Source organism: Hyaena hyaena, unplaced genomic scaffold, assembly GCF_003009895.1.
Source record: "Hyaena hyaena isolate Hyena2069 unplaced genomic scaffold, ASM300989v1 scaffold_42, whole genome shotgun sequence".
Classification (NCBI taxonomy): Eukaryota; Metazoa; Chordata; class Mammalia; order Carnivora; family Hyaenidae; genus Hyaena; species Hyaena hyaena.
In genome coordinates this window covers 822,847-849,224 of record NW_024080674.1, presented here as the reverse complement: position 1 = coordinate 849,224, position 26,378 = coordinate 822,847, and the positions used below count along the sequence as shown (strand labels likewise).

Genomic DNA, 26,378 nt, shown 5'->3' with positions numbered 1-26,378 from the left:
CACAAATCCAATTCTATACCCAAACCCAATAATGAACACACTTCAAACTACCTACCGTATCTTCCAGATCTTTTTTTGTCTCAGCTTTGTTTGGTGAAACCTTAAAATTTAAGAAAACCAAATATTAAAAATATAGTTGGCTCTTCAGGTAGGGTGATTTGATTTCATAGATACATGTTTCTGTTTGTTTGTTTGTTTTTTATTTTTTGTTTTGTTTTTTGGGGGGTGGTGGTGGAGTTCACTCTGCTGGTAAAGAATATAATGAGAAGTCCTTTTCAGTAGAAAGGAGTTCTACCCAGTTCAGTAGAAAGCCATGGACTTCTTGATAATTTCTAGGTATAGAAAATTTTTAAAAATTAATACTTTAAAATGAAATGCATCAGATCTTACACATTCACTAAGGGCTTGACCACATTCAAAACTGTCTCCTGGAAGGCTGTGGATTTTCCATGAATCCTACCACCAATCCAAACAAATGCACAACTCTTTGGTATTTGTGGCACATTCTGTTGACTTCTTTTACCTTTTGAAGTTAGTCTTGGGCTTTGGAAATAACTCAAACACATCTGGAACTGTCTGTTTGATCATTCATTCATTCATCCATTCAGCCCTCTTTTGTATGTCTGACATGTGCCCTTGGGTGGCTTCCTTGAGGAGTCAGAGATAAGCAAGCAATACAAGACATGGGTCCTAGGCTCTATGCAGTTAAGGTAGATTTAGATGTAACAAGATAGGGAATTATTCCTATAGTTTTATTTGCCATGTGGGTGGCAAAACTACGTTTATAGGTCAGCAACTCAAGGAGTATTTACCAAGTATGTCTATGATCAACGACCATAACCATAACATAACATGCAACTGTTGGTGAGTTCCATTACAACACAGCTCATGTCATACAGTTTGGGCACCCACTGATCATACCATGGTCCCCAGCTCTGAGGGCTCCCTCATTGACAGCTTGATGGGACACAATCCCCTTGCAAGGCACCTCTCATCTTCATTCTCCAATGTCCCAATTGCACCATCATGGTGCCCCATTCCATACAAAGATGTCCAAGTATGTGTTATTCTTAGAAGTAACAAAACTTTTGAGTAATGGGATTAAGGAAAGTAAGAGGAAGAAACCACTTACCAGAGTTTTAAAGAAGCTCATGATGGGATTATAATTCTCTGTTGAATCTGTTGCCTGGGGATCTTCCTTTGCAACTTTCAGTTCCTCTGGGTCCTTGGGGACAGAGCAACTCACAGTCAGGATCTGTTGTCCGTCTTTCCCCTTGCTGTCAACTATGTCCTAGGTGTCAAACAGAGTCGTCACAGTTTCCCCTTGTTGAATGTGGACTTTCACAGCAATATTTTTGCTTCGCACCCCTCTCTCCCTTACCCCCTAATTCCAGCCATACTTCTTCTGCCCACGGGGATGCAGAACAATCAGGAGCTTATGAGAATCACTCTTCCTTCCCCTCCTCTGCTTTCTAACATATTCAGCATTTGCAGTCAGATGGAGGGACATTGTTTGGAGCCAGAGGGAAACAAACACAGCAGTGCACGTTGCATCCTGAACAAAACCTCTTTTCTCCCAATTCTACAAAGAGGCTGTGTATGATGCCAATATTTCCCAACTTTGTGGTCACCTAATCTACCAATCCATATGTTAGCCCCAGAGATGGCTCCGTATGGCTACCCACGAACCCCACAGTATGAATCAAAATCAGCTTTTTAAAAGTACTGCTGTTTAATTTTTTATTTATTTTTTCTAAGGTTTTTTCATTTGGAAAGATAGAGAGATTGAGCAGGAGAGGATCAGGGAGAGAGAGATAGAGAGAGGGAGAGAGAATCCCAAGCAGTCTCTGCACATTCAGCGAGCCCGAGGCGGGGCTTGAACTCACAAATCATGAGATCATGACCTGAGCCTAAATCAAGAGTTGGATGCTTAACCGACTGAGCCACCCAGGGGCCCCCACGCCTGTCCTCCTTTCCCCATCTCTATAGCCATGACCCTAGGCTAAGCCAGGTTACTTCAAGCCCATCCATTCTTTAGGCTTGGCCTAGAGTTTCCTTCCCTGCCCGCTACCACTGACATCTCTCTGAGTCTTGCCAGCCATGGCATCTGTTTCCTTCTCTGAGTTTCTATGCCTCTGTTCTCCTCTGCACTCACTTCAGACGTAGGTTATGTATGTAAGATTAGCTTAATGCCAGTGGCCGGGCCAGAAGAAACTGCCTTAAAAATGGGGCTTTTGTGGGATGTCTATAAAAATACAAAAACACATTTTGATGAATATTTTAAAAGGTAATAATAACCCACATATTCTGTGAGCTTGGGCTAAGCCCCAGCACTCTTTCTAAGTGAAGAGGTGCCGCTCATGACATGTCTTATAAAGAGCTGGAACTTCTTAAAACTAAAAGCAGATAAAAGCCATGGTCTCTACAAGTGTGTTGGGTTTTCTAGTTACTTCCAGGCAAAAACTGTTTTGCTTTGGAAGAAATGCTCTTTTATTTATTTATTTTTCTGAGAGAGAGAGACAGCGTGAGCAGGGGAGGGTCAGAGAGAGAGGGAGATACAGAATCTGAAGCAGGCTCCAGGCTCTGAGCTGTCAGCACAGAGCCCAACACGGGGCTCGAACCCATGAACTGTGAGATCATGACCTGAGCTAAAGTCAGACGCTTAACCATCTGAGCCACCCAAGCACCCCAGAGATGCTCTTTTAAAAGAAACACGCTCTACATGAGTTGAATTTTTTTAATCCCAAGGTATAATTTAGTGATAGCCAACATTATTTAGTCAGTTGATAAGAAGAATGGCTGAAAATGCTGCTTATAGCAGATGAATGGCAGGACACCTACTGGTGTGGGGATTGGTGTGTGCGCATACACACAGTTATTGTTTCAGTGTGCTTTAGAAAACTATTCCTGGCACCAAATCTTTGGTACTGTGGATATTTTTGCTTAGGTGAAGCTGAATAAAAGAGGGATCTTTTTTTTTTAAAAAAAATTCATGTTAGTTAACATACAGTGTCTTGTTTCCAGGTGTAAAAAACCCAGTGATTCTTCTGTAACATATGACACCCAGAGCTCATCCCTAAAAGTGTCCTCCTTAGTGCCCATCCCACATCTAGCCCCTCCCCCCACCTCTCCTCCAGCAATCCCCAGTTTGTTCTCTGTATTTAAGAGCCTCTGATGATTTTCTTCCCTCTCTGTTTTTATCTTATTTTTCCTTCCCTTCCCCGATGTGCATCTGTTGTGTTTCTTAAATTCCACATATGAGTGAAATCATATATTTGTCTTTCTCTGATTGACATATTTTGCTTAGCATAATGCCCTCCGGTTCCATCCATGTTGTTGCAAATGGCAAAGTTCATTCTTTTTCATTGCCGAGTAGTATTCCATCTTCTTTATCCATTCATCATCCCTATCAAAGTAACACCAGCATTCTTCACAGAGCTAGAGCAAACGATTCCAAACTTTGTATGGAACCAGAATAGTCAAAATCATGTTGGAAAAGAAAACCAAAGCTGGAGTCACCACAATTCCGGACTTAGAGCTACATTACAATGCTGTAATCATCAAGACAGTGTGGTACTGGTGCAAAAACAGACACACAGATCAATGGAACAGAATAGAGAACCCAGAAATGGACCCATGAATATATGGCCAACTCATCTTCGACAAAGCAGGAAAGAGCATCCAATGGAAAAAGGACAATCTCTTCAGCAAATGGTGCTGGGAAACCTGGACAGTGACATGCAGAAGAAGAGAAAGAAAATTTTAAATAAAACTTGAAACAAAGAATATTCCATCAGTAATCCAACAGGTGTTTTGGGTAATGAGCCATTATGAAAGTGGCACAAGGAAAAAAATCTAACTGAGAAATGCCCCCTGGGTCTGACTTATGGTGTTGGCTAGGAGAGAGTTATCTCTGTTCACTCATGTACTATGTGGGGGAACTTGAACTGTGCCCGGGCTTCAGAGAGATCGCGGAGTGTTTGCATGGGTTCTGGAGCCGGTGGGTCACATCCACTCCTTGCTCCACCACCCACACCTGTGAGATCCTGGGCATGTTCCCTAACATCTGTGCACTGGCTCATGTGTAAAAGGATAATGAGTAGCACCTGCCTCTTACAGCCGTTGGTGGGGAGGAAATGGGATAGCCCACTTACAGGACCTAGAACGTGGCATAGCACCTCGTAAGCATTCACTGAATGTTAGCTATTCCATTAGGTCTTCCCACTGCTGACAGTCCTGTGGTAGCTAATGGCTGAGAGAGAGGACAGTCCTCTGATAAAAACACAAGTGAGCCTCTCTGGAGCGTGGACTCCCAGTCGGACTTCACATAACCACCCAGGCAGTTGTTAAGCCAATGCCCATGCTCAGACCCCACGCTGAGCAATTGCATGAGGAATCCTGGAGGGCTGCAGAAGCCCAGGGGATGGCAAGGTGCCCAGGGATTGAGAACTACTGGAGTGGAGGGAAGGGAAGGCCTGAAGATGAAGCAGCATTTGTCCTTGGCCATGGGGCCTGACACGGGTAGACGTACGGAGGTGGGGAAGGAATTCTGAGATAGAAGCATGAAAACTGTAGAGAAGATGAGGAGCATATATGGCTGGGGAAGGTTTGGGGTCAGCTTACTTAGCTCAGTTAAGATGGAGTGGCATGACAGTCACAGTGGTTAGAAAAATACCCCTGTGAGTTGGACTGAGGAAGTGCTGAGTGCGAGCTTCAGGAGTAGGTGATATGGAAGGTTCTGGACTGGAGCAGCCTTGCTGTTTCTCACCATGAGGGTGTAGAGAATTCACTCTGGGAATTTGAAAGTAGAGAAGGCCATGCCTCAGCCAGAGAGAGAGAGAGAGAGAGAGAGAGAGAGAGATGTCTACAGTTGCTTAAACCAGAAAAAATGAGAACAGTCAAGAAAGGACAATGGCAAAAAGAACAGAGCCCTTTTCTCTCAATCTTTCCTCCTTGAACTCACACACCTGAGAAGTAAAAGAGCAAATCCTATTCCTTCCAGATTGCAAGTCCAAGGTTGCATCAGAGCTTGGCTCCAGAATAATAAAAATGGATAGAAGATAGAGTTTCTGAATTGGACTGGGGTTTTGAATCACTGCAAGGTTTGGGATCTATGATAGCATAAGAGTTAGGAGGGAAGCTATTTATCAGACATCTACTGGGTGCTTCAAGCGGACAAGGTCACCGGGAATACCGCGGTGAGACACACACAGCCGTGTCCTCAGACAGCTGACATTCTAGCAGGGGCAAACCAAAACCCACCAAAAATACGGAGGAACCAATAAATGAAATTCATGACTCAGGCAGTGAAGGCTGCAAGAGAAAACAGGAAGAAGATGAAAGAACAGAGGGTGAATTAGTCGCTGGGTGGACTCTCCCAGAAGGTTATGTGTGGGGGTGGGGGAGGCATCTACTCTGGGGAGGGGGCAACTGCTCTGAGCCCCTCTGGCCCCACAGCCCATGGGCTCCCAGTGCTCCTCGCAGTGAGTGGAAGGGTCTGCATTGAGACTACCACCTGCTCCCCAGTGGGCTCTTCCTGCAGGGAGCCAGAGGCACTGACTCTTCTCCAGGGAACATTTACTGAACATCCTGGAGATAAAGTGGAACGCAGTGAAGTCAACTGAAGGGGAAGCGGATTGGTAGAAGGTCAAGTGGTGCCCATGGGTCTAGGTGGCCATCAGGGAAAGCCTGCCATGGCGGCCATCCTTGAGGAAGGCAGATACCCATGTGTACCTCCTTACCCAGGACAGAGCACTCTGAGTGGAGAAGATGCAGTGCGACTCAACTCCAGGAATGCAGGAGTACTCCCGCTTGGTCCTCTGCCCCACGGCATCTGCTCCAGACATCTCTGAAGAGGCTGACCTCTGCCTCCCTGATTTCCTAGGGGCAGCAACGTCTCAAGCCCCAGGCAGCAGCTGAGAGATAAGACCTTCTAGACCCTCCTGCCCAGTGGGAGGAGATGGTTTGTCTGCTGGGGGCTCTTCCCCAGTGAGAGTTTTATGGTCTTTCAAATTGAAATCCTGGACTTGAACTTGAGCCCTTCTCTTGAAATAATTTTTTCTTCTTAGCTTGGTTTTTAAAAAGAATATGACTTCTGCTTCCAGAGAGATGGAGAATATGACTTTTTCTTTATCCTCCCAAGAAGCGCAGTGGAAAATCAATCCCCGGGTTCTCTCTGCGAGGTGGAGGGGAGCAGGCAGGCCAGCGAGAGAATGGAGGGGCCATGCGATGGGGAGTTCCCTGGCGCTTCTTTTTGCCTCATAGATCCTAGACCTGGAACTGGAACTGGAGCCAGCAGTCTGGAGACACCAAGAGTCACCGACCAAAACAAACAAACGAAAAAGGCTGGCGAAAATGAGATCGCACACACCTTGCTCGCTTGCTGGTGGGCACATAAAATGGTGCAGCCTGTCTGGAAGAGGATTTAACAGTTTCTTATTGTAAATACACAGCTACAATACAACCCAGTAACTGTACTCCCGGGCTTTTTCTCACCAGTAAAATGAAGACATATATTCACACAAAATATATGAAGACCTATATTCACACTTTCCTGCACAGGGAAGGTGATATAGGAACTTTGTTTGGAATTGCCCCAAACTGGAAATAACCAGATGTGGTTCAACGAATGAACGGTTAAAGATGATGCGGTCCATCTGCAGCATGGAATAGCATTCATAATAGCTATATGAATAGCAATAAAAAAGGAAGGAGAGGAACAGTGTCACTTCATAGGCCCCGTGGTCTTGTGAATCTTTGGAGAATTCTGCTGAAGGAAAGGAGCCTGTCCCAAGAGTTTACATACCGTTCTTGAAATGACCTACCTATAGAAACATAGAACAGATGAGTGGTTGCCAGAAGTTAAGGGAAGGGTGGATACGGTAGGGAAGGGGCTGTATCTGCAAAAGGGCAACATGAGGTGTCCAAGTCTTGGTAGAAATGTTCTCCATGGGATGCACGATGCACGATGTTCTCCGCATCAATGCAATATCCCGGTTATGTTATGTATCGTAGTTTCACAAGATGTTTCCGCTGAGGGACCCCGGATGAAGGGATTTCTTTGCATTATTTCTTACAACTGCATGTGATTCTATAATTTCAAGATTAAAAATTTTAATACATTGTTTTAATGTTTATTAATTTTGAGAGAGAAAGAGACATAGCGCGAGAGGGGAGGGGCAGAGAGAAACAGAGACACAGAATCCGAGGCAGGCTCCAGTCTCTGAGCTGTCAGCACAGAGCCTGACGTGGGACTCAATCAAACTCATGAACCATGAGATCGTGCCCTGAACCAAAGTCAGATGCTTAACTGACGAAGCCACTCGGGTGCCCCAAGATTAAGAAAAAATTTAAAAAGCATTGTGGGGTAGTTCTGGAAGAGTAAGAGTGAAGAACCAATAAAAAGTCCAACAATTCTGGGATAGATCAATAAATTAGCCTGTGGTATTAACGTGTGAGATTAACCTCTAAGCTACATTAGCCTACATTTCTACATGTAGGAATTAATGTGCATTCCGTGTGATGGAATATTTTGCAGCCATGAATTCTTTAAGGAATGTATAATGAGGAGAAAAAATGCCTATGGTAATAATAAAAATGACCAAGCTTTATGTGTCAGGCCCTGCTAAACTCGCTAAAAAGGTCCCATTTAATTCTTATGATTTATGAAGTATGTACTATATGCAAAATTTTTTTTTTAATGATGGAAAAATTGATGCATTCAAAGGATAAGTAACTTGTGGATGGTCATAGAGTAGAGCTGGAATTTGACTCCAGGCCCAAATTATTCCAGAGGCAAAAGAATGTGTAAGTTCCATTCTACATTGCCTTAACTAACTCCCCTCCTTCCGGTGTTTACTCAAATATCTTTCTACCAAGGGTTTTCCTAGTTTACTTTCTCTTGTCTATTTTTTTCCCCTGGTGTGCATCAAAATTTACCCAAAGATATATGAGAATGTAGTGTATGATAAAGATAGCACCTCAAATCTATCTGAAGTGAAAGATTGTTCAGTAACAATGAGGTGGTCATCTGAAAACAAATTAATGTGGTGTCCTAACTCAACCCTATGCCAGGACAAAATCGAAATGGATAAAAACACTAGAAGAAAGCACCAAAAAATTTATATTTTATAATTCTGGATTGAGAAGACTTTTGTAACTATGACTCAAAATCCAGAAGCCATAAAAGGAAAAATGGAGAGTAAAAAAAAAATCCAAATGTTTGAAAACATTCTGATGGGAGGCTGGATTGAGAAGCAGGCACTTTCATACACTGCTGATTAGAATATAAATTAATTCTGTCCTGATCCAGGACAATTTGGCATTATCTACCAATATTTTTAAAAAGAACAGACTCTTTTCCCCAGCGATTCCTTTTCTAAGAGCTGACTCTTAACCTCAGTTCACACACGTGTGAATACACAGATGCACGAGGCTGTGTACTGCAGTGAGGGACAGCAGATGTTCAGAAACCAGCCCAAACTTGTTCCTAGCATCCAGGTGAAATGGATCATGGCACATCCACACAGTGGAATACTACACAAGTGTTAGAAGTGAGGATGCTGGGGTGCCCGGGTGGCTCAGTTGGTTGAACATCCGACTTCGGCTCAGGTCATGATCTCAGAGCTCGTGAGTTCGAGCCCCACATCAGGCTCTGTGCTGACAGCTCAGAGCCTGGAGCCTGCTTCGGATTCTGTGTCTCCCTCTCTCTGCCCCTCCCCTGCTCATGCTCTGTCTCTCAAAAATAAGTAAACATTTAAAAAAAAAAAGGAATGAAGATGCTGTGCATATATTTATACAGTGTGGACTGAAAAAAATGGCATGGAATAGAACAGATTATGTATTATATTATCTTCTGTGTAAAAAAAAAAAAGAAAAGGAATATGAATTTATGTTTGTATTTGCTTATATATATCCAAGGAAACCTTGGAAGGAAACATTCAAAAATACAAGCAGCAATTCTCTATTGGGAGTGGCACTGGGTATACCACTTTATTATAATTTCTTATTTTGAGCCAGGTATTATTTATAACAATCAAAACTAAAATGTAGATGGCTAATTTCCAAAAACCAAAAAACACCCAGAGGGTGAAACTAAACACAGTTGGGAAGATGATGTCTTAAATATTGAGTTATTTGTAGAATGATCTTTGCTCCTAACTTTGAATATGTCTTGGCTATTCTCATCAGGCCTCCAGATCATTCTCAGCAAATAGACATTTTAAACCAAAGCACAGACGTTCCTCAGGAAATATCTGAAAGCTTCTTTTATGCAAACAGGTGTTCGTGCTGTCAGCTTGTTTTTCATCTGTGTGGAAGAAGCCTAGTTTCTCCCCTTGCTGGTGGCTTCAAAGGGCAAACAGACAAGAACACTAGTTAAGCGATCACAATTTGTCATGTTGAAAAATAATGCCGCCTTATCATAATTTGATTGTCTATAATAAAACCCATATGGAACTTCTGGCACCTTCCTTCAACTGTAAATTGTCAACGGGATTTCAGCCTCTTGAAGCAAGGTCTATGTTGTCAAAGTGAAAACATAAGGCAGAACGGTCAAGGCCATAAAAGCCTTGTCGGGAGCTATCAGTGATAAATGTCTCCCTCTTCTAGTTTTACCTCTGATGATGTGTCACTGGTTTGGGTTTGAATGTTGTACCCAGAATCAGCACCTAGCGAACAGTTCAACACAGGAAAATTTGTCTGAAAGATGCCGAATGGTGCAGAAACCCATTACTCCATTCCTGTCCATCTGTTAGAAATTTGAGCCACATGCTGCCTGGGATGAAAGGGAAAGGTCTCTTCCCTCTCCCACTCGGATGCGCCAACGGCACAAAGGGCATCGTGTGCTGGGCAACAATGGTCTCCAGACCCTCTTCTTCTGGGGGCCCCGTCACCTGCATGGGGCCAGCGTCAGATGGAGGGAGAAAAATGGAATGTGCTTAATTCTTGAAGGTAGAATTTATCTTCCCTTTTGTCTAAAAGGGAAGATAAATTAATCAACAAGCAGGAAGGAATTCCAAAACCAAAGTCTGCCAAATACGTTTTTGTGGAACTTTGAAATTTCCCAAGCTGGTCAGGATACTTACATATTGCATATATTATATACGTATATATCACATATTCTTACTTTGTGTTACTACGAAGCTCAAAACCACCTAAGGAGAGTTTATCATTGTAGCTAATTTTTATTTTTCCCACTATTCCTGCCCAAATTCACATCAGCTGATAAAAATGCATTCACATCATTTGAGCTTTGGCAAAACTAGGGAAAAAAACACAGCGCATAAGAAATGCTAATTATGGAAGGATTTCAAAGACAGCCCATCCACCACAAAAATTCCTCTTTCTCATCCCCTACTGGAGGTTACTACACACTGGTTATAAGTGGCTTTAATAAGTCAGGGTTATTTCTGAACAAGGAATTGCCACACTGGCTCTGAATTGCATAGTTCCGGAATTACTGTAAAGAAAAAATAGCCTGGTGGAAACTCACTAGCAGCCTTACTGGGGGCGCCTCCAGCCTCACAGCGCACTCTAGTGTAGGGATCAGGACATTTCCTAGATTGTAGTCTCGCACAACCTTACCAGGCAGTGCTTTGCGCTCGCTCCTTTTATAAAAAAGAGAAAATGTAGATGAGCAAAGAGTAAAAATGTAACGTGCACCTGTTATCCCATTACTTAAAGTGACTGACTGCTACTAACAATGTGCAATTTTTCGTTCCACACCCCTCTTTGGGTTTCCGAAGGATGACTATGTGGGGAGGTGGGCAGACATGCTTTTTATCCTAAAGGGATCTTTTCCTATTTTGAAACTTGCTCTTCTCACTTAACACTGCTTCCCAGGGCGCTCATTCCATCTCTATGTCACACTGGCTTCTGATGTTCAGGGTAAGGGTGCACCATGAGCAAGAGAACAACTCTTTTACTGGAGCTTTTCAATCTTCCCAACTTTCCCCTTATAGACATTGCTGGAATTTTTAAAAAGGGGTGGGGGTGGGGGCTCCTGGGTGGCTCAATCAGTTGGGCGTCCAGCTTCAGCTCAGGTCATGATCTCACCTTCCCCAGTTCCTGCCCCGTGTTGGGCTCTGTGCTGACAGCTCAGAGCCTGGAGCCTGTTTCTGATTCTGTGTCTCCCTCTCTGTCTCTGCCCCTCCCCTACTTGTGCTCTGTCTCTTTCTCTCAAAAATAAACATAAAAAAATTTTTTTAAAAAAGTCTTGTGGATAAAATTTTGCCCCTTTTCTCAATAAATTCCTACATGTCAAATTGCTCATTCAAAATGCACGCTGCTTTGAGACTTTAAAATTGTGTACTGTTAAAGCAATGGTTGAAGCAAGCTTCCTCGTGATCTGGGTAGTTGATTAAGAAATTATTGAAGATGTCAGAGGGTATATAATATAATATAAAAACACTGAAAAGTGAAAGCTGTCTTTTCTTTGTCTTCTGGCATGTTTTCGAAGAGGGGAATTTAAGCTGCATGACACAGATCTAAAAATGCTCCACTTATCCATTTTCCAACCCCCTTTTTGGGAGAAGAGAGGCAATGTTGTTCATTTTATCTGCTTATACTAATTGAATCTGACTAAGCTGATCTAGCATGATGCTTTTTATTGTAAATCGTAAGATCACTACCTGCTTTAATACTCTGTAGACCTAACCTCAGGGTATTAAGGGCTCATCTCGTATCTCGGCAGCAAAAGCCAAACACAGCACCTATATGTGGTACAGCCTCATTAATCCGTGGTGTTGACTGATGCAGAGATATTGTATTTATAAGATTAAATAAAGCGGTTGTTCACTGTGGTCAGAGATGGACTGTGGAAAGAAATCTCTCAAAGAAAGCAATTCACACTTGCTTCCTATGAATAAGGGTTTTCCATTTTCTCTCTCAGAACTTCTCTCTCCTTGAGGGGTAAGTGAATTTGTCAACTTGATTTCCAATGGCAAGTGAAATGTGGGTAGAGAATTAAGCAATGAAATGGTCTTTTCTCGCTTCTTTTTTTCTTCCGCAGCAGTCATTGCTTTGGGGATATTCTTAAGGACGCACAAATTGGCATCCACTTAAAGTCCACTATGCATGATATAAAATGGAAAAAATACATTTGCTGTGGGCAAAGAGTGTGTGGGGAGGGATTCCCAGGGCAAGTCACATCGGGCAAAAGGGATTTGTGGGTGATTCTTCTGTTCCATAATCAGTTCCAACATGTATGAGTTCCAGATGATCATGGCGTTTCACATTTATTACAGGGAAAACATCCAGCTTAAAAAAAAAAAGGTATTGCAAAATCTAAAAGCTAATGACCCACAGCCTAGAATATGTTTGTCATCTGTTTAACAAACACTTCTCGGTAGTGAGAAAACTGTTTTGCATGTTGCCAAAATTAGGTTGTAGACCTTCTAAGAATGGTTTGGCCTTGTGCAGAAAAAGAAAAACAAAAGTCCCATCCGTTTCCCTGAATTTCTAGATTAGATCAAACTCCCGGGCCCTACCCACTACCCATTTAATTATCTGCCACCTCTTTACTCTCCTTTCTGTCTCCAAACTCTATTGATTTCATTCATAGCTCTTTTCATATCCTTGGAACTATTTACTTGTTTATTTTCTTACTTGCTGTTGCTCCCTTCATTGGCATGAAAGCTTTCATGAGGTACATTATTCTATCCCCCGCCTATAATCACTCCTGGCACAAAGAAAGTACTTGGATGTTTGTTGAATGAATAAATGAAAGCATTCACGCCTCCTATTTATGATACAACGCCTGCCAACAGATTGGCTCTCAGGCTGGATTTATAGTTTATTAACCAGATGTTACCTAAGGAACTTTATTTGTTTAAAAATTTTTAAATGTTTGTTTATTTTTTATTTATATTTGAGAGAGAGACAGAGAGACTGAGCATGAGCAGGGGAGGGGCAGAGAGAGGGAGACAGAATCTGAAGCAGCTCCAGGCTCGGAACTGTCAGCACAGAGCCCAATGCGGGGCTTGAACCCATGAGCAGTGAGATCGTGACCTGAGCCCAAGTTGGATGCTTAACCGACTGAGCCACCCAGGTGCTCCCCTAAGTAGTTTTAAGTTGTGATAAGTGCTAGGAAGGCAGGAAAGTGGTCTGTGATGGAGATATTTCACTTTACTCTCAGCCCTGCTGCAAGAAAATAATAATGCAAACATTAGAGCAAAGGACAACCCCCATGCCACACTGTAGGAAGCAAGAGAGTGTTGGGGACTGGATGGCCTGGAGAAATAAATGCCCCATCCCCAAGGGCAGCCACAACTCACATCCTGTCTGGGAACACAGGACGAAACTTCCCACTTTCCAGAAATGTCTGAAACATGGATCTGTATTGAAATTTCATAACTTTAAAATATTGTCAACTTTGTCAATTTCAAAATGTTATCTATCAATTAAACTGTTATCTAAAACACTGTGAGGTTCACGTAGAATCTATCTGTGGCTTGCTGCCTCCTACAAGAGACCATTTTCCAGCTTGGGTCTCCACGCCGAGATCAGCATTTCCGAGAACACTCCCTCGGAAGGTTTGCCCCGCTGGTTAGACCACCAGCAGTTTTACAGAAACTTAAATTTGAGAAATGCTCAGTTAGACAAACAGAATCAGGTCTGTTTGCTGCAGAACTTCTCAGGTCTTTAGGAAGCTGGTATCTATTGTGAGTCTTCAGGAGAGAAGATAAGGCAAATAGTATTTTCTTTTTTTTTTTTTAAATATATTTTTTTAATGTTTTATTTATTTCTAGGAGAGAGAGAGAGAGACAGCGTGAGCAGGGGAGGGTCAGAGAGAGAGGGAGTCACAGACTGAAACAGGCTCCAGGCTCTGAGCTGGCAGTCAGCACAGAGCCCGACGCGGGGCTCGAACCCACGAACCGCGAGATCATGACCTAAGTGAAAGTTGGACGCTTAACCGACTAAGCCACCCAGGCGCCCCGGCAAATAGTATTTTCTTTTTTCCTTTTCTTAATATAATTTATTGTCTACTTAGCTACCATACAGTGTACACAGTGTGCTCTTAGCTTCGGGAGTAGATTCCCATGATTCATCGCTTACATACAACACCCAGTGCTCATCCCAACAAGTGCCCTCCTCAGTGCGCATCACCCATTTCTCCCTCTTCCCCGCCCCTCCATCAACCCACAGTTTGTTCTCTGTATTTAAGAGTCTCCTATGGTTTCAAATAGAGAGGAAGGCAAATCCTAATCGTGTTTTTTAAAACTATTTGATGGTGAGCTCTGCATCTAGGTACCTTTCATTGGACTGATGTTCTGCAGAATTAGCTAATGTCCCAAAGTATTAGCTTCAGAAATCTTTTAAAATATAAGGGGGTTCAAAAGGTTCACAACGTTCCCTGTTTTTGAACTTCTAGGCACAGTAGCCAAGCATGTGGGCACTGGTGGTGAACTCCAGTTCTGATGTTTTCTAGCCAGACAACCTTCTGCAAGTTACTTCTTCTCTCTGTGAGTTAGTAAATGCCCCATAAATTAGGGCTGCTTGGAAGGAGCGTATCAGACTGAATAACACCAAAGGGAAAGCTAACGCAAAATCTGTTTTGCAAGTTCATTGCAAAACAGCATTCCCTTGACATTTGACCATGATGATTAACACCATAACATGTTAGAGACTGATTTAAAAATACTGAATACATGATACAGATATGGGATTCTACATAGCTTATCTCAGTGAAGGCATCCATATTATGCATATATTTTGAAGTCACTTCCTACTTCAAGTTGTGTTAGGCTGAGATGATAATGAGACTGGGAGAATATATTCTAAGATTCTTTGCAAAGCGTGCGCCATCTTTATTCTTGTTAGGTTCATCTGACAAACACCACTGCATGCCAACGTGTGCCAGGCACTGGGACTACCTAGCTGCATAAGATAGTCACATCCCTCAAGATCGCTGTCTCCGTATACGAGAAGGGTGATTATGGCAGAAGAAATCTTTTCCAACTTCATATTATGACCAATAGTGGATTGGAAGACAATTCGGTGGGTCAAGACCAGCATTAAAAGCATCAAACAACATAGAATCAAAAGGAATACAAAATACCAGCATGTGTTCCGTGCTGTGAGAACAGCACTGCTCTGTGAATCTTTGACGCATTCATGTGCATGGACATCAGGTCAAGATGCAAAATCTATTTCTTACCATGGGTCATGGTCAAATGAGACAGTAGTGCAATGAGTTAATTCAAGTAAATTACCCTGAGGGTGGGAGATATTGGAGCAGCCTCTGTCAGCTCCATTCACGTGCTGATTTCCTGAGAAATAATTCTTATTATGCTCAAGAAATAATAAATTCTCCTCATTAACTTTGCCACTAGTGATTGGGTGAGTTGTTGCTGTTGTTGTTGTTTTTTACTTGCAGCCAAAGGTATGGGGAATGATATACTACTCAAAGTCCGTCATACTGGAAGACCGTTTGAGCTATTTCACAATTCTTGATTTCTAACTTTCTGAGAACTTAGAAAATATACCGTCTTATTTCATGTCATTTCTACTGACTGCCTCTATCATCGTCTATCCTTCCAACACCACCTCAGGGAGGCAGTATCTTCCTTTTCTAAACGAAAACACAAGGTTTTGAAACGACTGAGTGATGCATGCTTCGACGACTGATGGATCTTGATTATGGTTTTGACCCTAAGTTAGTTGTGTGGTCTTGGGTAAGTAACTCAGTTTCTCTGAGCTCTAGCTTCCTCATCTGTTCAATGGTAATAAAAATATTTACCTTATGGGGCACCTGGGGGGCTCAGTGGTTAAGAACTCAACTCTTGATTTTGGCTCGGGTCATGATCTCACAGTTTGTGAGTCTGTGCCCCGTATCGGGCTCTGCATTGACAATGTGGAGCCTGCTTGGGATTCTCTCTCCCTTTCTCTCTCAAAAATAAATAAATAAACATTAATAAATTTTAAATGTCTACCTTGTTGTATTATTATAAGAATTGAAGCAGATAAAATATGCAAAATACTTACTACTCAGCCTATGAATAATGAATTGTTTAAAAGTGAGCTGATTATTATTATTGACTCCACCACACAGCTAATAAGTGGTAGGATCTGAACTCCTACCCGAATCACTCAAGTTCCTTACATTTGCACATCACCTCTGCTACTGAAAACATTTCATATCAGATGTTACATCAAGCTAAAAGCATGCCATTTATACAAATTATAGTCTCAGAGCAAAAAGCCCTGCTTACTGCAGAATTTACGTGGTTTAGGGTGGATTTTCCCACTGTACTGACAAAGTCTTTGGAGTAGATAGTTCTCTTTGCCTGTTGGAATGGCCTGGACTTGTGACTGTCAGGTAGGCAAAACAGAATAAAAAACACAGCTTAAAATTCACTTAGCACTCAAGGAATTAAGTGATTTTCAAATTTTTTAAATTCAGATTAACTTATCATTTCCAATGCTGCACACCCTAACATTAAAAAAAAAATAAATCGAAATGTCCTCAAATTAATATTCAATTTCACATTGTCACAACACTATCGCACAAGTTTCAAAAAATTGGTAAAAACATAAGGTGGAGTGTGGAAAGTATGGGCTTTGGGGATGGGCCATTGTCTTTAGCTATGTAGCCTGGAGTCAATGATTAGGTTTCCCGAAAGCTTGGATTTCTTCATCAGTAAAATAGTAAGGATCTAGAAATTCTCACTTAACGTTTGATGTTTCAAGAAGATGATTCCTGCGGGGCGCTTGGGGGCGCAGTTGGTTGAGCGTCCAACTTCAGCTCAGGTCATGATCTCAGAGCTCATGAGTTCGAGCCCTGCTTCGGGCTCTGTGCTTACAGCTCAGAGCCTGGAGCCTGCTTTGGATTCTGTGTCTCCCTCTCTCTCTGCTCCTCCCCTGTTTGCATTCTGTCTCACTCTGTCTCTCAAAACTAAACACACACACATAAAGATGATTCCTTCAAAGTGATTTCACGACAAAATGTAATTTAATATATAATATAAAAAATAAATACTGGGGAGTTCATGTCACCAGAAACCACCCAGGAGTGGTGACATAGGGCCAGCCTCATGAAGAACTTGGCACTTGAAGGTGAAGTGAATTTTTGATAAAGAGAGAGAAAGGGATCCAGGAGGAGAAAATGCAGAGAAGCAAGTCTGTTCTGACTGGGTACATTCAAGGAAATAGTGGGAAATATAGTTGGAAATTTAGGGGAAAGCTCTAGAGGTCCTTGAATGTCAGGCCAAGAAGCTGTGGCTTGTAGACAAGGACACTGAACTCCTATCATTTCTAAAATAATTTTACAACTCCTGCACCTTTTTGGTTTTTAACCCAAATCAGGACTTCGGTCTTTGGTGATTTAGCTTTCACATTAGATTCACCTGTGCTATCTCAGTGAGGTCTGACTAAGGACTGTGGTAGGGCAGGGTAAAAAGACAAAAATGTTGATTCATGGGGGGGGGGGGGGCGGGGAGAAGCCATGATGCTAATAATAGCTCAATTTTCTTCTTCTCAAAATGCAGTATCTCTGTGCTCAGTTCACTCTACACGGCTTATCTTGTTTAATTTTCTCAAGTGCGAACGACATGAAATTGGTCTCAAAACTATCATTATTTCCATTTTACAGATGAGGAAACTGAGGCTCAGAGAGGTGTAGTCGCTTGTCCAAGAAGGTGACAGAGGCCGAGTTGAAATTTAAGCTGCTCAACTGCAAGGCTTATTTACACCTGCTTCACACCATGTAGGATCCCGGAAATTTTGGTTCTTGCATTCCAATGCTACCACTAAATAGCAGTGGCAGAATGGAGTGTCCATTAAGTGAGATGAGGACGCCTGTGGGTCACACAGTAGGCGTGTTGTTGCTTGTTTCTGAGTGTGAACGAGGAGCTCAGTTTGGCACACAGTGGGGCCGGGCGAACCTTCCACGGAGATGTCGAAATTCAAGAATACATGTTGAGGGGCGCCTGGGTGGCTTAGTTGGTTAAGCGTCCGACTTTCGCTTAGGTCATGATCTCGCGGTTCGTGGGTTCGAGCCCCGCGTCGGGCTCTGTGCTGACTGCCAGCTCAGAGCCCGGAGCCTGAGAGCCCGGAGCCTGTTTCAGAGTCTGTGTCTCCCTCTCTCTCTCTCACCCTCCCCTGCTCACGCTGTCTCTCTCTCTCTCTCCTAGAAATAAATAAAAACATTAAAAAAAAAAAGAATACATGTCGAGAGGCAGCTGGATATTTACGGCTGGTCTTCAGGGGGAGGTGAAGGCTACAGACATGAATTTGGGGCATGTCAGCCGGTGGCCATATTTAAACCCTTGAGACTGGGGGCGTCTCTAAGGAAGTCAGTCGTCAGAGTCGATGTCCAAGAATTCAATTCTGGGAATTCCAACATTTAGAAGATAAGATCCAGCAAAGGATATTAAGAAGCTGCGGCCACCGAGGGGGAGAAACTGGTAACTAAGTGAGGGTGATGTTTCCAGAAGGGAAGGGTGGCGGATGTGGCTGACAAGTCCAGCAGGATAGGCCTGAGATGTCCGGGGCTGGGCAGCCATGTTGGGGGCTGGAGGAGGCACACCATAATGGCCGCTTTGACATGAACAGTTTATGTGGAGGAGAAAAGCCTGAATGGAGTGTGTCCAAGACAGAAAAGGACACAAGGAAGCAAAAACTGAGTATTTTTCTTACTATCTGTAGCCTGCATGGATTTGGGGATCAGTGTACTTATCACAACTTCTCCTAAAAAATTACGTCTCTTATGGGGCGCCTGGGTGGCTCAGTTTGTTAGGATGGTTAAGCATCCGGCTCTTGATTTTGGCCCAAGTCATGATCTTGCAGTTCATGGGATTGAGCCCTGCAGCACACGTTCCTGCCTGAGATCTCCCCCACCCCCTGTCTCTCTCTCTGCCCCTCGCTCATGTGCATGCATGTGTACACACATACATGCACACGTGCTCTCTCTCAAAATAAATACATGAACTTAAAAAAATCATGCCTCTTACTAGATCTTTGAAGGACTAGATTGTGATTCATCTTTGAAATCTTTGCAAAGGTTGGTGTTTAAATAACACTTGCAGGATTTAATTAAACTTTAGAAGAAAGGCATCTTCTTGTTTAAATCCCTTGAAATCTGTGCTTGGTAACACATTAAACCCCTCCCCGTCCTCCAATACAAAGATACTTCTGGAACTACTGGCTGACAACAGACACGTAGTGTGTTTTTTTTAAACTGATGATCAAATTTTCATTATATGTGTGTGTGTTTACAATGCATCTCTTAAACGTGCATCTTATGGCTCTGGTTCCATTGTTGAGGGGATGGAAAAATTAAGAAAAAACCCCCTCATCCCTGCCAACACGGTTTGTGTGAATTGCAGCTCAGTGAAACCTTTCAGGCATATAATTTATCTTTTCTTTGGCCTATGTACTAAATGCTTCATTTGTTCATGAATTCTGGCCTTGTTGTAATTATGCGATGCTCTGAATGTAGTTTTATGAGGCACAAAAATAAGACTGTCGTTCTGAAAACACAGAAGATTTGTGTGCTTCTCCCGGAACGCAGTGGTGGTATCGTTCTCCCAATTCACGGCTCTGCAGGTTTGCGGCTGGAATCCCGGGCCAGGAAGAAACAGGCAGTGAAACAGGGGAAAAGGTTCATGTGGGTGGGTGGGGAAGGGACAGCTGAGTGGTCGAGCCCAAGGCATAATTTACGCTAAGAATTCTGAATCAATACATTGACGGCCATTTATGCACAGTGTGGTACTCCCACCAAGAAAGCCATTGATGGAGAAGTTTCATTCGTGTTACTTTCCAGGGGCTGGATTCTCTCATTACACTCATAGAACAATTGAGTCCTCCCTCCACCCCCCCCCCCCAAATACAGACCGTGCAGCCAGGGATCAGATGAGAAACCTTAATAACCAGGAGGCTGTGTTTTGTTTACAACCTTTACAGATGCATGTGTTTGAGTGTCCACACGTTCACAGGCTAGGGGAGAAATGAATGGCTGTAGCCTAGCTTCCCCATGTTTTACATGCAAACAGTGCAGGTGGTACTCAATATTCAAATTCCAATGATACTACCAATAAAAACACAGACATTTGTAGTGTAACAAAACCAAATGCAAACTCTGTTGGTGCATCTAAGGGAATTAACTCACTTTTTCTGACCTTTTGGGGAGCTTCTGAGAGGTCACTGTGTCTTTAAAATATCACCCACGGGCTTGACTCCGTCAGATACCTGCCATGTTCCCAACACAAGCCCCCATTTTCTAACTTGAATCTCATTTTGGAACTCATTCCTCTCAAATCGAGGTGCTGCCCCAAAGAGCCTCTAGTAACAAAAATCTGGGTTAGTAAAGTACAACTCGAAACCTTCCTGTGCTTTTCCTAGAGTAGGAGTGGATGGACCGCATTGGAGCCTTATGGCTAAAAACGTTCAAGGGTCCGGTATCAGATGCTAAACTGGTTTTCTTAATTAAGGTGAGGATTTGGAAAAGTCACTAGACACCAGTCTCAAGATGGGCAAAGCGAAGTCCTTCATCCTTGTCCCATAAATAACTCAATCTTTTCCTGACTCCAGTGATAGGTTGGTTGGCTTTGGATGCCTACGTGAATGAAACATGCGATTATTCAAAAAAAATCACAACCTCAGAATGGCCTTAGGAGCCCATGACAGATAATGAGAACTCAACAAGAGTTTCTAGTCAGAGTCAAGTAGTAAATCATTTCTCAAATATTCATGAATATGGATGACCAGTTTCTAGCCCCAAGACAAGTAACATTCCAACTCCGTGTTTATACATTTGATGGAATGTTCTTTGAGCCATGGAGGCCAATTCTCCTTGTGTCTGGGCATCCTCTCCAACACGCAGCCTCCCCAGCGAGAGCACTTGGCATTTCCCATAATAATGGCAGGGGGTTTGTACCTCATTTCTTGCTGAACCAAAGTCCCCGAGGACAAGGGCTGTCCCAACTACCACTGTAGCCTTGTCTCACCGGCACCTGGCAGTGTCCCACTCAGTAAAGAGTTGATGCCTGCACGCGTTTGAAAACTTACTCTGAATTATACAGAAAGCTATTCAATTGGCATCTGAACTGGTACATTTGGGGAACCGGGCATTTGTGGGACAAGATTTTTTTTTTTTTTTTAAATATTTTTTTTTTTATTTATTTCTAGGAGAGAGAGAGAGACAGTGTGAGCAGGGGAGGGTCAGAGAGAGAGGGAGTCACAGACTGAAACAGGCTCCAGGCTCTGAGCTGGCAGTCAGCACAGAGCCCGACGCGGGGCTCGAACCCACGAACCGCGAGGTCATGACCCAAGCGAAAGTCGGACGCTTAACCGACTAAGCCACCCAGGCGCCCCTTGTGGGACAAGATTTTAAACTTTTGAAAGAAAAATTGAAAATCAGTTCTTGCAGGAGAAATTTACAGAAAGATCAAGGATGATGCTGATAAGAAGAGCCTGATGACCTTTCCCCAATTTTAACTCTCCAGAACTTATAGCTGATGCCTAACCTTTTACAATATGATGCTTGACTTTGTCTTGTGTGCATTAAAACCACGGACTGATGTGATACTCATTTTCCTTACAGAGAATAATACATATGTACGGCACTTAGAACAGAGCCTGGTATACTGTAAGTGCCCAATAAATGACAGCCAGTGTTATTAGCCACTTGGCAACACACTTAGTCGTTATTAAGACAAATCTATTGACAGCCATGATATAGGACCACGTAATGAAAAACTGAGCCCCTCTCATCTTTTCCAGGTTTTGACTTAACTAGAGGCACTTGACTTTATTCCCCAATTTTGAAAAATACTGTTATTTAAAAGTCCATTAACTAAAAACAAACAAGTCCCTTAAAATACAATGTATCAACTTTTATTTCCTTCTTCATGGAAGAAGGAGTTCTTTTCTGGATGAATACAAACAAAACTCAAGCTAAAAAACAAATGCTCTTTTTAAGATCAAAAGAACTCGTGTTTCTTTGTGCAGGAAAAAACGCAGCTGATTCAGGATACCTCCTTTAAAAACATCTAGTTTTTACAAAGATAGTCCCCCAGCTTGTTGGAAAAGAATTAGTCCATAAAAGAGTCTGTCCAGAGCTATAAAAAGCTCTTTATTTAAACCTACACTTTGGTGCAAAAGATAGTTAAAGATCAATCCAGGCTATAAAAAGTAAGAAATGAAACATATTCCAACAAAAGCTTATAAACATACTCGTTGGGAAACAAACTACTGAGACCGGGCGGGGCATTTAAGTCTTATAGGAACCATTTTTATCCTCAAATGTCTTTCCCTCCAGACTCCATTGATCATAAATGCAACCTGTCTGCTTCTACCTTTGATAAATGGGAGGCTGAATCCATCTGTATGTAACTCACCTCCTCTCTCCTTTGACATAAAACAGATGCCTCAGCTGGTATTGTTCTTCCAACAGATGTTTCTGTCCGCCGGAACATGGGGGACACTACAAAGCTATTTGTTCTAGAAAGCTCGATACCTTCTCAGGGCCCCTCGGTGACTGGAGAGCAATATATGCGCCAGCCTCTTACCCCATCAGAGCCCCCCCTGCCCCCCCCCCCCCCACCAGAGCTGGTGTTAACAAAAGGGATTGTCCCTTTTCAGCACTTACCCTCTCTGCAGGGACATCATCGGGCGGTCTTGACAACCCAGGGGTTTCCTCGGCCTGGTCTGGACGCTCCGCACTCTTGGCTTCCTGTTGGCTGTCAACCGAGGCCTTTTCCCGTCCCTTGTCCAGTTTGAAGAGTTTGTCAAAAAAGCCGGAGTCCTTAGGCTTGGAGGGGGTTGCTCCTCCTGACTCAGGTGGGATGGACGCTGGTCCCCAAGTGGCAGAGACGTCTTCGTCCCCGGTCGGGTTCTGCCCCGGGGTTTTATCTGGGTCGTGCCCCCATGCAGCTGCCCCCGGAAGAGTCACGCTCTCACTTGGTTCTTTGTTCCCTAGAGCTTCATTGGAGCTGACATCAAGCTTCACTGACCCAGTGGATGAATCCGTGGCTTGGTCTCCAGTACGTCCTGGTACAGGCCGAGAGAGTGTCAAGAAAAAACGAGATTTAGCAGCTGGTGCCTCGGCTTTGGCCTCGTTCCCAAGATTCTTTCCGCTGGCATCCGCAACGGCGCTTATCTCCACTGTCTTGGGGGAAGAAGTGGCTGCATTATCCTCCTTGACACTTATTCCCAAATCAACTGTAAACACAAAGATAGACAGCAGTTATTCAACCCTGCGAGGAAATTCAAGGATTGGTAATGGACTCCAAACATTTGATATACAAAGGCCAGAATGAAGCCGGGGCTCAGTTGCTACTGCAAAGCAGAACCTAGCTCCCGGGACCTCGCTAGGAGAAAAGCCAGTTAGCAGAGAGCCCACGCCAGGCGCTGTGCTAGTGACACCCATGCTCATTCCCCTGCTGTCCCTTTTTGCAGGAATCCCGAGACAAGTGGATGTCATGTTTTCAACTGGGAGGCAGCACAGAGGTCGGGAGCTTGGTCTCTGGAGCTGGAACAAAGTCTCTCAACCTTGGGACTACCGGCATCTGGGGCTGGATCGTTCTCTGCCGGGGGGTGGGGGGTTGTTCCTTTTGTGCACTGTAGGGTTTTTAACAGCATCCCTGGCCTCAACCCGATAGATGCCAGTATCACCCCCAAGTTGTGACAACCCCAAATGCCTCCGTATGTCCCCTGGGGGCCAAAAATCACTCAGGTTTGAGGACCACTGAGCTAAACTGTCTATCTGCCTCACTTTTCTGGTAAATTCAGGCAAACAGTAGAACCTACCTCCTAATTTTGTATGAAGATGACATGACTTACTATGCCTAAAACACACAGAACAGTGTCTGATGCATGTCGGCCATTACCATTATTCGGAGTGAGACACCTCCCCGTGGCTGCCCAGGGAGCTGGGGAGCAGCAGCAGTGCATGGTTAGGGGCAGAAACCTGACTCCAGAGTTTGTGCTCTGTCTTACCGTAAGGCCTATGTTAGCATAGGCTGGTAGGAGATTTTAAAAAGCAGCACTCGGAAAGTTTCCGGAAGACTGGAAAACCAAACGTCCACACAAGAAGGCAAATGAGGCTTCAGGTGGCCTGGGGTTAGCTTGCAGATGGATGCAGGCTCCGCCCCTTCCGGAGAGGGGCGCTGTTGCGGGTTTCCAGCTGTTTCTGATGTGACCCCTGCCTGGGTCTAACTGAACTGCTTTCTGTCCTCACTGCGTTTTATAAAACAGTGCAATATTCCGGGGCGGGGGTGGGGAGGAAATACACCACGAATTTTGGAATCAAAGGTAAAGATCAAGATTCTCTACTGATAAGCTGTGTGACCTTGGGCAAGTCACCAAACATCTTTGAATGTCCTCATACATCAGATGGGCACTATAGTGGCTCCCTGGCCGCATTGTCGTGGTGTTTAAGGGACAAAGACTACTTAATGCTTGACAGGGACGGTGAGGCTCTTGAATGACTCTCCCGTGCCTTTGGCAGCATGGGGGTTTGCTTTACACATTTGCAGCCAGCCACTGTTTGCAGGAAGAGAGAGAGGAAGAGAAAAGGGAGAATCTTTTGGTTTGTTCATATTGCTTGTTAATATGTGTGAGAAACACACACACACACACACACACACACACACACACACTTTCATTAACAATTGTTTTTGCCAAACTCTGGTAACCCCCAGTGACTAGAGTCAGGAACAAACATAAAGGAGAGAGAGAGTCAGAGAGCCAGATTCCTAGGTAGAATGACCGTCTCTGAGGAACACGGGAAAGACGGTACAGGGGACAGTGACAAGCACTAGGGGTTCCTCACAATCTTGGACCTCAAGGAAGTCACCCCGTAGGGACACCGGGCATGTCACCCAGCTCTTCTGCACCCTTTTCCTGTGCTCTCCGAATTCATAACCGTGGCAAACACTGTACTCAGGGAGAGAAGGCGGAGGGAGAGCGGGAATAAGGAAGTGGTGGATGTCAGGAGGCCCAGTGAGCCAGTCAGGCAGCTGAAGTATCACAGTGAATATGAATGAATGGTGGGCATGCTCGATGCCAGGAGAAGAGGAAACAGTTGACAAAAAGGCAGAGACTGAGATTCAAAACAAGGAAGGGCTTTTCGAAATGCCAAGAGCATCAGCCCATCTCTTTCCCTTTTCCCTCTCTTCTTTACTCTCCAGCCGGGAACCGAAAGAGCTAATGGCAAGAGAATAAGCCTTAAAAAAAAATCTTCTCAAGGAAAGACTTTTTAAAAATTGAGCTAAAATTGGCATATATCATTATCTTAGCTTCAGGCGTACAACGTAATAATTCGATACTGGTAAACACTACATGCCGTTGATACGTAGGACCGTAAGTCTGGTTACCATCTGCCATCACGTGGTTCACCCCCTTCACCCCGTTCTCCCACCTCCCGACCCTGCTAACCCCTCATTCTGTCCTCTGCATCTACAAATTGTGCTTGTTCCTTTGTTTTGTTTTTACATCCCACATATATGTGAAACCATATGGCATTTGTCCCTCTCTGGCTGACTTATTTCACTTAGCATAATATCTTCAAGGTCCATGCAAATGGCAAGACTTTCTTCTTTCTTATGGCCAAGTAGTATTCATTTTATTTTGTTTTATTTTATTTATTTATTTATGTATTTATGTTTTATTTATTTCTAGGAGAGAGAGAGTCAGTGTGAGCAGGGGAGGGTCAGAGAGAGAGGGAGTCACAGACTGAAACAGGCTCCAGGCTCTGAGCTGGCAGTCAGCACAGAGCCCGACGCGGGGCTCGAACCCACGAACCGCGAGATCATGACCTAAGTGAAAGTCGGACGCCTAACCGACTAAGCCACCCAGGCGCCCCAGTATTCGTTATATATATATATATATATATATATACACACACACACACACATATATACACACACACACACACTCCATTATATATATGCATATATACATACTTTATATATATGTACATATATACCCATATATATATGAATAGATGACTCTTTACCCATTCAACTATTGATGGACATTTAGGTTGTTTCCATATCCTGGCTGTTGTCAATAATGCTGCAATGAACATGGGGCTGCAGATATCCTTTTGAATTAGTGTTTTGGTTTCCTTAGGATAAATACCCAGAAGTGGAATCTCTGGATCATATACATGGTAGTTCTATTTTTAATTTTTGAGGAAACTCCATATGGTTTTCCAGAGTGGCTACACCAATGTACATTCCCACCAATGGTGTGCAATGGTCCCCTTTCTCCACATCCTCACCAGAACTTGTTATTTCTTGTCATTTTGGTAATAATCATTCCAATAGATGTGAGGTGATATCTCGGTGTGGTTTTTATTTGAATTTCTCTAATAATTATTGACATTGAATACTGTCGCATGTGCTGGCTGGCTATCTGTATGTCTTCCTTGGAAA

General features: G+C 43.5%; 1 protein-coding gene across 1 annotated transcript in view; it reads right to left on the bottom strand.

Annotated features, from left to right (window-relative positions):
- Nucleotides 1–25,326, bottom strand: part of BCAS1 (brain enriched myelin associated protein 1) — a 69,884-nt gene extending 44,558 nt beyond the window's left edge. Inside the window, exons 1-4 of the mRNA XM_039230003.1 lie at nt 25,317–25,326; nt 22,589–23,160; nt 1,133–1,291; nt 56–100 (exon numbers count right to left, since the gene is read on the bottom strand). Coding sequence (XP_039085934.1) covers nt 56–100; nt 1,133–1,291; nt 22,589–23,160; nt 25,317–25,326 — 786 coding nt within the window. The remainder of the gene's footprint in view (nt 1–55; nt 101–1,132; nt 1,292–22,588; nt 23,161–25,316) is intronic.
- Between the last annotated feature and the right edge of the window lie 1,052 nt (nt 25,327–26,378).